The sequence below is a fragment of the Xiphophorus hellerii genome, chromosome 5 (genome assembly GCF_003331165.1).
Source record: "Xiphophorus hellerii strain 12219 chromosome 5, Xiphophorus_hellerii-4.1, whole genome shotgun sequence".
NCBI lineage: Eukaryota > Metazoa > Chordata > Actinopteri > Cyprinodontiformes > Poeciliidae > Xiphophorus > Xiphophorus hellerii.
Window position 1 is genome coordinate 1,821,590 of NC_045676.1, and position 16,136 is coordinate 1,837,725.

The 16,136-nt window shown below is 40.1% G+C and overlaps 1 protein-coding gene across 1 annotated transcript in view; it reads left to right on the top strand.

The window, feature by feature from the left end:
- The first annotated feature begins 6,934 nt into the window (after positions 1–6,934).
- Positions 6,935–16,136, top strand: part of neurl1aa (neuralized E3 ubiquitin protein ligase 1Aa) — a 64,269-nt gene continuing 55,067 nt past the window's right edge. Inside the window, exon 1 of the mRNA XM_032563533.1 lies at positions 6,935–7,209. Coding sequence (XP_032419424.1) covers positions 7,128–7,209 — 82 coding nt within the window. The 5' untranslated portion in view covers positions 6,935–7,127. The remainder of the gene's footprint in view (positions 7,210–16,136) is intronic.

Below are 16,136 nucleotides of genomic sequence, written 5' to 3' on the forward strand. Positions count from 1 at the left end.
GTGTGTGTGCGGTGAAATATGGTTCATAGCTGCAAGGAAACATATAGAATTGGACATTTTTTTAATCTTTTTTTGCACTTCAACTTGACTGATGGGTCAAATTGATCCGAACAGTTTCTATGTAAAAAGTAGACGCAGGGGTTGGTACAAATGTGTAAAATGAATAAATTTTTAATTTATATGTAGAGTGCACCTATTAAGACAAATAGAAAAAGTTTCATGCAAAAAAATACTTCCAACTATTTTAAAAAAACAATGTAAACTTTAAAATGGGTCAATTTGACCCAGAACATAACAGGAGGGTTGAGCTGTTTTTTTTTTTTTAATCTTTCAATATAGAAATATTAATGAAACCACAGACATTAAATCTACTTGAATACTTTTTCTTCAATGGCTTAATTACATCAGCCAAAGTAAAAGCACCGTTTAGTTCAGCCTTGAATAAACATGTGAAGAAAAAAATGATTTCATTCAAATCCAAACTATATATTTTTAGAACCTTAAACGCTTATAAAGTCTGATAATCATCAGCATCACACAAGAACTGTAGAAGAAGACAGAAGAGTTTGATTGGCTGAAGCTGTTGGATAACAGAAAGGAGGAAACATTACAAGAAAAATGTGGAATAAAAGTAATAATAATTAAACATAAAATGTTGACAAGGAGCTGGCTGAACTGAAACTCTGCTTTAGAAATGCCACAAACTTTTCCCTTTAACCTGTTTAGCTCACATTTATGATTTATGGGACTTGATGGTGTTTCAGCAGTTAATTTACAGTTTAGTTTGTGTTTAATGAAGATTAAAATGTCTGATAATAAAATTATTATTGATTTGATGTTGTGCAAATTGATTTTCTCAGTAAAGTCTAGCCAGACGTTGTCTCTCAGAGCAAAGCCAGCTCCAACCTTTCCATCTCATTTGGAGCAACTTCTTGATCCAACATTTTAACAACTTTATCTTTTATATTTTCTTAAAGCACATAGATGCAAATCTAGTTTCAGAAATTTTAGCTCAGCTTCTCTGAAAACGTTTGTGAAATATAATCTATTTGAGTTCAGCTGGACCGAAACGCAGCACTGTTCCTCTGACTGTGTTCCTGATTTCATCCCAGACAGACGAAGCGTTCCCAATCATTTCAATGTTGTCTGTCAGACATATTGACGTCTGACAGTGAAGCCAAACTCAACGTACCAAGCCTGATGTTAAAATAACAAAGGATTTGCTGCCATAACTGACAATAAATCAATGCTGACTCATCTAAAACAGCGATGATGGAAAGTTAGCATCAAGTTGAAGGGTCTCGAATATCTGATCCAGGACAAAATGCAGGACTGATGTGGGTGTGAGTGACCAGAACATGAGATCCTGTGTCTCTGGCTGAAGTCAGGTAGAGAAGATGGATGGATGGATGGATGGATGGATGGATGGATGGATGGATGGATGGATGGATGGATGGATGGATGGATGGATGGATGGATGGATGGATGGATGGATGGATGGATGGTTACATTAACTGTAAGCAGAAAATCATCATAATTAGTAGAAACAACATCCATCTCTGTGTAATTAATGTATACAGAGCACTTACTGATAAAGTTCCTACATTAAATGTTTTTTTAATAATGTTCTGATTTATTGAATAAAACATGATAGAAAAAGATATCTCCTAAATTCTGTTAGAATTTCCCTTTTTAAGATTAAATACTGAAAAAGATTTGATATCAGTTCGGTCAAATTAAGATGATGTGTCACTGATTTATTTTTACCTGTTTATTTCTGTTTTTCATTTTCACTGATTTCTTTCTGTCTCCCAGCATTAATGCGACTCTGTTGTTTACTTGTGACATCATCAGCCGGGTGACCTTTCTCAGATCTTGTTTTCCTGGAAGACGTCAGAGGAGCTTTTTGTTTTGTGGAGCTTCTGTGGTTAAAATCTTCCCATCGTTGTTTTTCCTCCCCTGAAATCACATCAGCAGAACAGGAACCTATAGACACAATAACTGATTTCCCTCCTAAAGAGATGATCGTCCTGTTTCTAAAATGATTTGTTGGGGAACGGTGACGCCTCTGCTTTGAGAGATTTCATTTCCTGTTTTTTCTCCCCCCTATCATCTCACCACCTATTACTCCTCCTGTCTGTCTTTAACTTTGTTAGATTTGTTGTCCAATGTTCCACTTTGTACCTCCTTCAGAGGAAATGAGTAAAATCCTGCAGCAGCTTGAACAGAACAACCCGAGTGAAATCAGAATGCACATCAGGTGGTGGCACATCAAAAAGCACTTCAGGTTGCTGCGCTCCTTCAGCACACCTGAAACATTACGGATGCTCCTATATTTCCACTGGCTGATGCATCCAGATGAAATTTAAGCTAAATTGCAAATTTTTCAGATGAGAAATGATCTACCATCTTCTGACAGGAAGAATGCATCAGCAGAGGAAGGAGAGTTACTCTAATGTATTCAAACAGTGCCCCCTTGTGGATGGTTTGAATTACATTTCCAAGGATGAAGAAATATTTGGAGATTAAGAGGTAAGAAACAGAATCTGTGCAAACTTAATTAGAGATACTTCATATTAGTTTTGTTTGGGGGCTGAGGAACTTAGAAATGAAGATGGGTGTAGATGTAAAATCAGATGATGAGGGGGTGTTTGGACTCTGAGGCTGCAGCTGAACATGAATCACATTTAAAAGCCCCATGTGGGGCGAGCGCACAGAGCAGCATGTCGATGCAAGACTGAATGCCAAACAAAAATCCTTTTTTCATTCCCCCTCAGGCTCTGAGGATTTTTTTTTCTCCATTCGAGGTGGGTTGATATTTTTTTCCCCCAAACGAGAAACAAAATTACAGTCCAGCTTTCCAGAAAGGTCAAACGGCCTTCAGTTCCTGCCTGGCTGACGGAGGAAGGAGAGGCAGAGCTGGACTCTCAGGACTGCTTAGCTGTTTGAGATGAGAGCGTTTCATCTGCACAGCGAGAAGATGCTCTTAGATCTGCTCCCTCTTTGCCTCTCTGGCTCCTGAATCCATAACCATGCATGTACAGACAACATCAGGGGGCGAGGTCTGCTGCCGCCATGTGGGTTTACCTCCAGGTCACCTGCTGACATTCTGGGGAGAGCAGCTCGGTTCGCTGTAGTGGTACGGCTGCTGTAAATCTGTCAGGTACAGAGCAAACGAGAAGTGAATTAAATGAAGACCGTTTTCCAGAGTCAGCTCAGCTGCCTGGGAGGAAAAGGTCACTTCAAGCTGTGGCAAACTGTAAATGTCAACAGCAAGAACAACAACCAAAAAAACTGAATCTGCTTGTGAGCCTCCAAACGATGCAGGCAACAGCTGAGCGTTTATCACCCTTCATGCCAGCGACAGTTTGGATTGGCATGGAGGGAACACTTGGCTGGGCTGCACCTGACCGCTGCCACGGAAACACCCCGGGGGGGCAGGAGTCACTGGTGGGATGGAGAGGGACAGTACTGGGAGGCAGACTGCTGTCAGTGTGTGTCTGACTACATGTTCAGAATCATTTCCTCTGTTTTTGATCCTCCGTTTGTGTACCAACCAGTGGAAACTGGAAAAAATACCCTCCTGTATTAATTAACCCAGCTGTCCAGACGGGCAGTAACACAGTTTGGGTCTGACTTACACTGAAGATCTGCTCAGGCTGAGGTTTAGAACGACTGACTGACAGATCAGTAACAACAGTTTTCCTTTTTCTTAGAAAGTACACTTCCCAAAAGATTCTGGGAAACAATGTTTCTCTCACCACTCACTCCAGGCTTTCAGTCATTTTGGTTTGCTGCTGTAGCAAGATAACATTCCCACCTATGCATTTAAAACTGCAGAATACACCAGGGCTCCCCCAGGGGCGCTAGAGTTCTTGAGGGGAGGTGCGACATGAAAACATTTTAACATCAAACATTTATCCAACTTCACCAAGTCCATGCCCGAAACAAAATGGGTAGATTTCTTTGTACTACAGTGAGAGACGAGACTGAGTCTGAGGCAAGCAGAACAAAAAGGAAGGAATTATGACCATGATTATTTAAAGTATGGATTTTTATGGATGCTCCACTCCAAGACATGTTAGCTAACGATGCTGAGACCTCGTCAGCATGCTGAGGAGGCTAAACAAACAGAACAGAAAGTGATTTATACTTTAGCTCTGTAAACGAAAAGCCAACTGGACCATCATGTCATGTGGCACAATGCAAAGCTAACGCGGAAAAACACCACAAGGTCAAGTAAACAGGCATTACTGGAACATCAAGTACAGCAACAGAAAAAAAGTTACATTGAAGGTGACGATAAGACGTGAAGAAGCTCTTTGGGTTTGGACGTTATGTGGTGCTGTATGTCAGTAAATCTGTAGTGAAACATCTTCAGGGTTTATTTGAGTGAAATCTTTTTCTGCCTGCTCCATCATGTTTCACTTCAGAAGCGGTTGAACTGCAGCTAAATTCAGAAACAATGAAAGGCAGGTGTACATCACCTCAGCTCTTCTATGAGTTGTTGTGATTGGCGTCGAGCTGAAACTCTGCTGCCTTTTGTACTTTTACCTTTCTCACTTCTCTCCAAAGTGGAGTTAGTTTCTTTGTTCCAGCATTCAGCACTTACTCATGTCCAAGGCAACATTTCCCTTATTGATCTCAGCAGTTTGTTTAGCACAAAGCCCACTGGCCTTTTCTTTTATGTACCTCCTTTAAAAAAGACAATAAACCTAAGGTGAGCACTTCTATGGAAGTGAAGGTAGAGCAGAAAATGTGACTCAGTGTATCTGACAGAGTTCAGGCTCATACCAATGCGCTGTGACGATGAAAGGCCTGCAGCCCACAGCTTCTTCGTTTACCTCTCAGAGAATGTTCTCTGTCTCTTGTCAGGAGTATTCTGAGTCAAGAGCAGCTCTCGCCTCAGGTGAAGCCATTTTACGTCATCATGTCGGTTTGAGCTTTTAATACCTCCAGTTGAAGCTGTTGGTGGTTAAGTGCAAGTGCATGTTATGAGATGAGAAGTGTGTATTTAATAAAAAGGAGAATGCTTCAGAGTAATATATGAGTTTGCTGGAAATATGAAGGAGTTCGGGCATCCTGGTCCTAAGTGACGTCAGGATGGAGCTGCAGATGAATCTGGATAAGTTTGGAGTGAAGAGAGAATTTTTCTGAGATGAAAGCTGAAGCTCTGAATTTACAAATCCATCTGTATTCCAGTCTTTTCTCATGACATACGGAATATAAAATCCTGGATATAGTGATCGTTCATCCATAATCCTGGCTGTAGATCATCCTATAGGGTTGCAGGGAGATAGAAAGCAGATCCATCATTCAGGGGAAATGTTTATAACAAGCTGGATATTCCTATCAGTTTAAGAAAATGCAGCTGGTATTAATTTACCTTTAATCACAAACACGTAATTCAATGTTGATTTTTATTTATTTACTTTTATTTGTATTAGTTTTTTTCTGTTAAATTAGCCTCAACATTCTTTGATTTGTTTAGTTACAATCTTTCTTAGTTTTGCAGTTGACTGACTGACTGACTGACTGACTGACTGACTGACTGACTGACTGACTGACTGACTGACTGACTGACTGACTGACTGACTGACTGACTGACTGACTGACTGACTGACTGACTGACTGACCCTTCTGCTGGTGATTTAAGGAGCTGCATGATGATCATTCAGCGCCTGACAATCAGTCTTTATCGATGTGATTCTAAACTTTCTGCCTGACGAACCTTTGCTCCAGCTAAACTTGTTCCTTCTTTAGTCCCAGGTTTGAGTGACTGCTTTACCTCCAGACCTTCAACAAACCCACTCATGGCAGATCTCAAGAGTCATTCCGTTTTCAATCAAACCAGTTCCAGACTGGAACCACAAACAGGTTCTGGATACGTCCATCCACACCGTCAATCAACCACTGATCTATTCAACTTCATCAATACTCCTCACCCAGGCTAATTCCCTCTTCCAGACTTCAAACACAGAGAATCCCTCTCCAATAACCTTTTGCATTTTATATTTCATATCCTGCATCTTATGGGTCGGGAAATTCCCTCAAAATGATTTATTGTTTTTATTTATCCACACTGTGAGGCACAAGGCTTGAACCTTTTGATTATTGATTTAATGATTGAAATATTTTGAAATTGTGTACTGAAGTACAGAAGAGAGGAATGTCTTGGATGGATGGATGGATGGATGGATGGATGGATGGATGGATGGATGGATGGATGGATGGATGGATGGATGGATGGATGGATGGATGGATGGATGGATGGATGGATGGATGGATGGATGGATTTATCACCAGAGATGAAAAGCTGTAATCTCATATAAAAGAACAAAAGGTGTTGAGATGTTGCAGGTGTGTCTAGTTTTCAGACACACCTGATATAATAGTTATGATCAATAAACAGACACTGGACTAAAATGAACACTGTTCTAAATGATGAAGGTTCATTTCTGTCTCAAGTTTGCAGAACGTCTTAGCTCTGAGATGAACCATATGAGTCATAAAACGGGTTAATTTCAAGCAGAGCATTCTGGGAAATGTTGACCTGAAGCTGGAAGGAAAATAAATGATTTTCTTACATTTTAGATGGAAAGTGAGTTTTTAACCTGAACTGATTGGTTCCTGCTGTTTCTATGTTGATTTACACTAGATGGCAGCTTCACACAGTTGGTGGATTATGTTTTTAGTGTTTGACTTTCTGCTCCAGCAGATCTGTGGAATAAAGAGTTTCTTCCAGCTGGAGGTGAAGGAGAACACCTGTCCTATAAAACCCGTCCCATAAACTCTAAATCCAGCTCTTCTAACCGAACATAACTGGGTTAATAAACAAAACAGTTTATGGAAAATGTTTGAGCTGCTTTTATGCGATCATGTTTTAAAACACAGCCAGCCTTCGCTCTCTGCCGCGGATTACAGAAGCATCAAATCTGTCTGATCAAAGTCAACTCTGCTCACGTTTTATCCGCTCACTCTGCGTGCACCTGTGCGTCTTTCCCGCTTCCGTGGTTGGATGAAAACTGAGGCGCTACTGCATGTCTGAGTGTAAAGAGGAGAGTTCATGGTTTTACTTCTGCCATCATCGGTCGGATCGTTAACTGGGAGTTCTCCAGCATCCCGCCATGGGGAACAACGTGTCGGGACTGTCGGCGCTGCAGAGATCCCAGCAGCAGGGTTTCCACAGGCTGCGGAACTCCGGGAAAGGTCAGTGACTGGAGGCTGAACCGCTGCACGCTGGAGGCAGTGGGGAGACATAAACCGTATATTTAAAGCTCAGAGGGGATATTTGCGGCCGGGTTACTCCATTTTGTTGCCGCGGCTCTGGGATCAGCTCCGGTGGTGCTGAAGAACAGCTCCCGGACCGGACCGGGTTGCAGGAGGCGGGCCGGATGGCGGGTCAGGAGGCAGCAGAACTGGGAAGGTGTTGACTTGGAAACAAGTTACTGCAAACTAAAACAATCTTTTATAAGAATGATAAATTAACAAAGAGGCGCAGAAGCAAGACGTTATTTCAGTAAATTGAAGTCTTGAAGAAATAATCATGAAGTGGATGATAGCATGGCCACCAAGATATGAAATATTGAATGAAAATGTATAAAAGAAAATCAAAACCAACCACTGTGATCTGGAAGCAGCAGTCCTCTGTGGAGATCATGATGGTTTATGATTCTAACAAACTCAAGCTTGGTTTGGTCATATGAACAGGAGCTCAGACATGACACCTCTGGACAGGGGCAGGTCCAGTCCTCCAGAGCTACCATCCTGCAGCTTTCAGATGCATCCTGCTCCAACACACCTGAACCAAATGAATATCTCGTTACCAGGCCTGTTCAGAGCTGAATGACTGCTGGTGAGGGAATTCAGCCTTTTGTTCCCGGTCTGCTGGAGTAAAGATGTATCAGGACGGTGGTTCTCGAGGACCGGACTTGTGCACCCCTCCCTCTGGGTTTCAGGCTTGAATCTGACAGCAGTCATAATTTTACACATAGGATCATCATGCAACTGATGAATGGAGTAGACGGATGGTGCAGAAAAGGGTCTTTGGACGAACTCAAGCCCCGTCACACTGATCCATATGTCTTGCATTTAAACCTTAAAAATCACTGCCGTGTTGTTCTTATAATGTCAAAACACAAAAGAAAATCACAACATTTTTGCTGCTGTTTGGTGATGATAGATTTTTTTCACATTTGTAAACTCACAGTAGTTTAAACAGCACTGGTCAGGCACTGGTTAGAGGAGGAGATATGATGTTGGAGTAGGGGATATGATGTTGGAGTAGGGGATATGATGTTGGAATAGGGGATATGATGTTGGAGTAGGGGATATGGTCCTTGTCATGGTTTGAACTTGTGCTCTGCATCCATGAAGCCTTCTGATCAGCTGCTCTGGGATATATAATAACTCCAGCTGTTATTGTTGTTTTTTGAATGATAATCAGCTGCTCCCAGTTGTAAAACCAACACCTTATTGCTATGGCTGCATGTCAAATAAATGTTCATCTCTAAAAGCAAAGGTGAGACTTCCTTTAACTTTTTAACATGGTGAATGTCCATCCATCTATTATTTGTACCTGCTTGTCCATGCAGCGTTGTATTGGAGATGGTGCCGGCCTCCACAGGTCACTGGGTGAAAGGCTGGGTTGTAGTGAATCTGAAATTAGCCAAATTAAATTTTTAAAAAGATGTTTCCGATAAGAGAAATATATATTTTTTAAAGCCCAGCATATTGGGTTGATGCTTATAGAAGTAAAAAATGTTTTTCTGCTGATGGTACAGCTTCTTTCATCAATGTTCAAGGAAAACATTTTGAGATAATCTAGCAAGAAAGAAAGTAATTGTTGACAAGAGTGTTCTGTTTTTACACAGACAGGTGTAAATGCATATTTAACACATGCTGTTTTAAACTGAGACATTGGCCATTAGACGTGTCTGTTGGAAACAAACACATCCCTGCTGATGACCGGTCACTCCGGACACAATGCAGATGGTGTTTCTATTGCTTAAGGTAATTGTGAATGCTTGGCAACGTGGTCTGACTCCGCATGGGGAGAAGTAATGAAGTACAACAGGTGTTTACAACTACAAAGAGCATGTTAATGGAAAATGGTTCATCAGAGTGCTTTAATCCAAAGCAGAGCAGCCTGACGTATTATCCCTGCACACTCACTCTGCTCCCTGCCTTCTCTGATCACATAAGAGGCAGAACAAAAATCCACCTCCACCTTCCCCATCTTAAGCCAGCTGTTGTATTTGTGTAGCAGAGGGTAGCGGGGCCTTTGGGAACGTATTAAATGTGAGCTGTCAGTGGAGTGATCAACATAAGTACACGGTTTGCCCTTTTCCATCCTCTCAATGAGCAGGAACACAGCACAGGAACAAGTATGTCAGGCGGAGGGGGGAGGCAAAGAGGAGCACGAGACAAGAGGCATGATTATTCAAGCAGGTTGCCTTGACGACCACCCGTAATGTGTGCAACAGTTCCCATGGTGATGGTTGCCATGATAAAGAGAGCCATCAGGAGGTCGGAAAGGGGAGCAGGTGACGTCACCGGCATTAGAGTGGCGAAGAAAAGACCAGGATGTGATTCTGTTCGGGCTGATGGTGAGCTGTGATTGGTTAGATCTGGGGTAGAGTACTCTCCCCCCCACCCCCAATCTGAGATCTGAGCTTCTCAACACACACTAATACACACATAGACCAACTACATCATGACTACAACTACCTTTAGAGAAATCATCATCTTTCCTCAAATACACCAAAAACATTTCCTGCAAACTTTTAGCTGCTGTTTGTGCCCAGATGTTCCCTCAGGTATGGATTCAGGTGTTCACAGATACACTCTGCGTTTACTACTAAATACATTTTGTTTTAATTAGTACCAAAGGCTTTTTTGTGTTTGTTGACATCTTTCTGCAGGTGTAACAGACTATATGATGTTTGTTTTCTTGTGTTCTCTCTATTTTTCATTCTCTCCTCTGTTCTTATCTCTCTCTTTCTCTTCTAACTTTTTGCCCCGCCTCTTTTCTCTTTCTCTTTTCTCTCTCTCTCTCCCTACCTTTTCAGTGTAAAATTCCATTACATTTAAAACAAACTCATTAGATGTAACATACTGTATATCATATCAACTTTATATCAAAAGCTGTAATGTTCCACTTGTGGAACTAAATTTGTTTTCATTCTTTTTTGCACTCAGATAATGATTCTGACTGCTCCATTACCAACCAATCAACCAACCAACCAACCATCCATCCATCCATCCATCCATCCATCCATCCATCCATCCATCCATCCATCCATACATACATACATACATACATACATACATACATACATACATACATCCATACATACATCCATACATCCATCCATACATACATACGTATGTATGTATGTATGGATGTATACATACATCCATACATGTATCCATGTATGGATGTAGGAGTGTGTGTGTATGTATGTGTGTGTACATACATACACACACCCTGGTTCCTAGTGGTGCCTATCTCCAGCGAACGTTTCGGGCGAGAGGGGGGGTAGACAGAATACCAAAAAATAATAATAAAATTGTAGTTCTTTGCTATGATTCTGTCAAGTGTATAACTGAATAAATGGAATATTGAAAATTTAGTTTCCATAGATTCTCTAAAGGGGTTCATGTCACCTGAATGTGAAGGCTGATCAAACACATCATATCAGCCCTGATAAAACCCAGCAGGCCAACTCCAGATGTTTATAGAACGGAATATTCTTTAAGTGCAATAAATTAAATAAAAACTTAATATTAGTAATAGATTTGTAGAAAAAAAAGTTATGCTTTCATCATTTCACAGCAGAACTTGCCAACAAGGAAATGTAATTTAATATGATGGATAGCTGTGGTCAGTTTGATGAAGATGAGGGCTGGACCTTGCAGAAATGCTCCATATGAGTGGAAAATCTGAACACGGATGAAAACTGATTGAATGTAGAAAAAAAATCAAATATATGGAAAAATCAAGCAATGGCCATTTAAATTTTGGCCACATCAGGTTCATGGTGCCTGTTCAGTATCAAGTGAGGCAACAGTCAGACAACATGTGATTCATTCTGATGAGACGTAGAACTGAAGAAAAGTTTAAAGTCATCACTTGCAAATCAAACAGACAAAAAAAAAAATACAACATTTAAATTAACCCTCCTGTTGTGTTGTGGGTCAAATTGACCCATTTAAAGTTAATTTTTTTTTTAAATAGTTGGAAGTAATTTTTTTGCATGAAACTTTCTCTACTTGTCTTAATAGGTGCACTCTACATATAAATTGAAAATGTATCCAGTTTACACATTTGTAATCCCCCCTGCGTCTACTTTTTACATAGATACTGTTTGGGTCAATTTGACCCGGCAGTCAAGTTAAAGTGCAACAAAAGATTAGAAAATGTCCAATTCTATATGTTTCACTATACTATCAGGAATTAAACGTAGTTCAGCTGCTTTCCATTGAAATCATTTTATGGCACCAATATCAGGTAGAAGATGTAGCTGTGAAAAATGTTTTATTGTTCATGGAGGTTTTGCTTCACTGCATTGTGACACAGCTCAGTTGGACAGAGACACGAGTCTCAGCTGAACATCGCCACGTTTTCATTAGTGACGGCTGGCAGTGGATTCCTGATGTTACTACAAGGGCATCTCAAGGGCGTACAGTTCCCTCATACCAGCACAGACTCCTGCATAAAAAAATACACAAACACGACACGCCAAACCAAAGATGAAGTTAATTATACAGACAGACTAAAATGTTGCTGCTCATTTGACAGAAATGAGCAGCAAATTCCTCCAAACTTTGCCTAAGAAAACTGTTAAGTATTAAGAGCAGCTTCAAAACTCATCACAGGGAAACTTCAGGACGTCGGAGTTAAGATGGAAAGACGACTCACCGGAGAACTCGACATAAATTTGATGTTTCTTAATAAAAATGTTTTCATTTTGCAATTTGTCTTTTAATGAAATATCAAAGCTGAAGCTATAAAAACTAGACTTCAGGCGTCCAAAAAAATTCCATCGCTTGTTATAGATCATACAACTCTTCACAGTGCAGAAGAAACTGCTACATATATCCTTTTACAAAGCTCATAAATCATTTCTCCGTGATAGTTTTATCTTTTTTGTGTATATTTTTCCAGTTCTTGCAGTTTTCTTGTGTCTCCTGCTCCTAATGCTGAATTTATGAGTGTGATTAGGAACGCTTCATTCCTCAGGTCACGTTAAAGGACAATATCTAGAATCAGAGAGAGAACACCTGAAATATGTTCATAATCATAATTCTGGCAGACATCGAGCCAATTCTGTTCAGAGCTCATTTTGCCATTTACGTTGATTGGAGCGAAATGTAAAGTCATTGAAACATTTTTGTCCTGAAGAGATTAATACTTGTGTTATATTAATGATCTTCAGAGTTTGTGCGTAGCAGGAAACTTTTAGTCACAGGAAGTTCAGATGTAGCCTAATGAGAACTAAGCACATGCATTTTTGGAGATCATTAAATAAAATTAGTCTGTTGGTTTTGAAATTAGGGGACCATAAACCATATTTCAAAGATCTGTTGTTAGAGTGAAGTCATATTTGAAAGAATTTCCTCCATGTTCTTCAGCTCCTTGACCTCCGTTTGCTTTCTGTTATGTAAGTAGAGAGCAGCGGTGCAGCTCGCTGCCTCTGGAGCTCCAGCATCTTTAACACCTGCCTAAATAAGAAGCACAAACACAGTGAGGTGTTGCAGGCACAGCGCCACTCCTTCGAGGATTCAGGCTCCTCAGGCGATGTTCCGCAGCGCTCCGCTCAGTCTGCACCAACAGAAATAAAAAGCAGACGACTGTCTGTGCTTCATGAGCTCATCAGGTTAGACGATGTGTCATCTTTATATAAACTGACACAAAGGCGAGCAGCTATCACAGAATTGTTATTAATGCGCCGCGAGCAGCTTAAGGGTGTCTTAGTGATGATGATGCATTGTTGTGCTCTTGAAAACAACCTGCTATATTAAAGTTTGTCTGTCTCTGAAGTATTCGATGACATTGATAAAGTGCAGAGTTTTATTCCTGCAGCAGTGAAATGTTGATAAATGTATTTGTTTCTTGTTTTGGGGACAGAATTTGTCTTCTTTCTCTTCCTTGACGGTAACCAGGACAGAATCTGAGCACCTTCTTTGTCTCAGCTATTGCAGCTGTCATGCAAGCTTGTGAATATATTGACTTTCCCTCTATGAAGAGGGGAATATTGCCTGTTGTGCACACAGTGATAGATGCATGTTTTAATGGTGCTTTGTCATCAGAACAAGCAGCCTGGTTTGTGTTCTGGAAGAGGAAAAATTAAGTCTGCTGGAATTGTAATCTTGTGGTTTTGTGCATACACAGCCAGATCCGTCTTCCAAGGTGAGTCATGCAAATGTCGGGAAATTATGGTACTGCCTCTTTTAATTCTTCAAGTTCAAATGGAGGACACAGCTTTGACTGTGTTTAGATTTTCTGGACTTCTGATGCAGGTTTTACAAAAGGTCTGACTCCAGAAGAAAAGCAAACCGGACCCGTGTCTTCCCTTCTTCCTGTCCGGCTGCTACTGAGTGAAGACCATGTTATTGTTGGTCCGCCTGTTTCTTTAAATGCCCAGTGTGTAGATTATACAACATGGACAAAATTACAGGAATCTTGTGTAGAACATCTGTATATTTAATCAGAATGAGTCATGGACACATGAGAACAGATTATTGAGACTCCTACTAAATAAACGTGGAAGCTGGTTTTGTTTAATCCAGAACCGATTCTTAATGATGTCATGAACCCACGTCAGCAACAGCTTTACCTTCCTGCTCCTCACTTGTCATCACTAGGTCAGCAGATTTCCTTTGCTAGCCTGACAAAAGGAAACTGCTCCCATGACCCTCTGCTCCTACTTTCTTTCAGAACACCTACCCATAGGTGCAATCTGGAGGTGTGTGCCATTCGCCCTTACTGGTGGCCCTGGGAAAATTTTGAGTCAAACACCTTCAGATTGTCTTGCATGCTGCAGGTATTTAAGGGTTTTTAATGAAGAGTCTGTTTCCTTTCTTCTTATGTCCCAGAAGAAAGGAAATTTAAAGTGGAGGCTTGGTTTGGATCCTGTGTGATCAGCCAATCAGAGTCTGATCACTAAGAACCTGCAGTGATTCTTGAACCAAGAACCAAGACTAGAGGCACAGTGATGCTAACCTTAGGTATATTTCCTAGCTGGGCTGGTTACTGTGGTAACCAACTCTGGAAAACATCAACCAATCAATTCTCTTGAAAAATATGAATTTCTTTTTCTGAAATTAAGGTTTTAGGGTTACAATTAAAGTTTTTACCTGGATAGAATCTGATAATTCAATGCACAAAATTTAATTAATATCATTTTTACATAATTCTGAAAGAACGTCTTAAACCCGGTAAGAGCTTAATTCGCATTAGATTAATCAGCATCACTCACAAGGACTTCATCAGATGAAATGGCTGCTGTGGTTGGAAAGCAAACTGACACAACAAAGACTCTGTCCTTATGTAACCTGAAGTAAGATATTAACATTAAACAGAAACAGAATGTTGTTTTATTTCTGCTTTGCGTTCGGTGCAGACCACCAAGAAATAAACTTTTTTAGGTTTCAAAAGGAGCCTGTCAGGCATATTTATAGTTCTTATTAAAAAAAGAGAAGTTGTTGGAGGGAAAGTTATAAAATTTGGCAAGTCGATCAGCATGAAAGGCAACACTTTGTTTCACGCTAACACTGAGAACCTCACAACAATGGGGTGATTATTTTCAAATTAACAGTAATACTCCCATTTACATTTTGTTGCAAACAGTTAGAGAACTGTTAACACTAAATAAGATAATGAGAACAAAATCTGAAGTTCATAAAGGTTTCATTACAAAGGAACTTTTTTCTGCGCCTTATTTTTCTGTCCTTTTACATCAGTGGAAATTTCAAAATTCAGTCCTGTTCCGTATTCATATTTATTTACATATGTAAAGAAATCATACACCAAATAATTTAGGGTCCATTTTGTTTCATTTTTCATTCGATTCAGTCCAGTTCATTATAAAACAAACAAACAAAAAGTTTGTTGGATAGAATTTGATTCAAAAGTAAATTCTCAGAGAAGTTCTGTCTAAATCTGCTTCATGCAGTTAGAAGTAAAACAGAAAATATTTTCATTTAATCCCAACTCCAGTCTGGTCTCTTTGTATATCAGTAATTTATCAAACTAAAACTGTAGGATTTACAGGCGACTCATGTTGAAGACACACTAGGGGTCTCATTTATCATGATAAATTTCTTAAAGTGATCAGATTTTAATTGATCATTGTCATGATAAAATCCAATTAATGATGTTAAAATTTCCCCAGAACTATCCTTTCTCTCTGGATTGATAGTTTTATTGTTAGGATCTTGTTGTTTATTTATTGTGTCTGATTATTCTAAGTTACTCTGGTTGTATTAGTTAGTTTGGTTTACTGATAGATTCATTCCTAGTCCCCCGTGAACTCTCTCTCTCCTCTCACATCTGCAGTCAGCTAATCAGCCCAGGTCCTTTGTTTCAGCATTCCACCTCCCAGTACTTGAGCACCTCTTTCTCAGTCACTCTTTGCTGGTTCCTCCCATCTCTTCTCCGTTATTTTCCCTCACTATCCAGTGTTTTTTTACCCCTTGGATTTATGGTATATGTTCTGCCCCTGCTCCTTGTGACTTTTGTAAGTTTATTCATCTTTTCAATTAAATTCACAAGAATTCTACTTGACATTTCTACTTCCTCCTGCTTCATATGGGTCCACTCAACAAACATACATTGTGGTATTTATTATTCTTTTTACACTGTTCAACAAAAGCAGTGATAGATACCAACACATTTGAAAAAAAGAAGTTACCATGAGCAGTTTACTGATGTAAGTTGCACTTCTTTACGGGACTGGTACCCTAAAGTAGTGAATTACAAATGGGAATGTTATTTTAGTTTATGGGATTATTGGTGCTATGGCACACAGTCACAGTCATACCTAAAAATGATATAATGGGGCGTGCTGTGGTGGCGCAGGGGGTTAGCACGCCCCACGTTTGGAGGCCTTAGTCCTCGACGCGGACGTCGC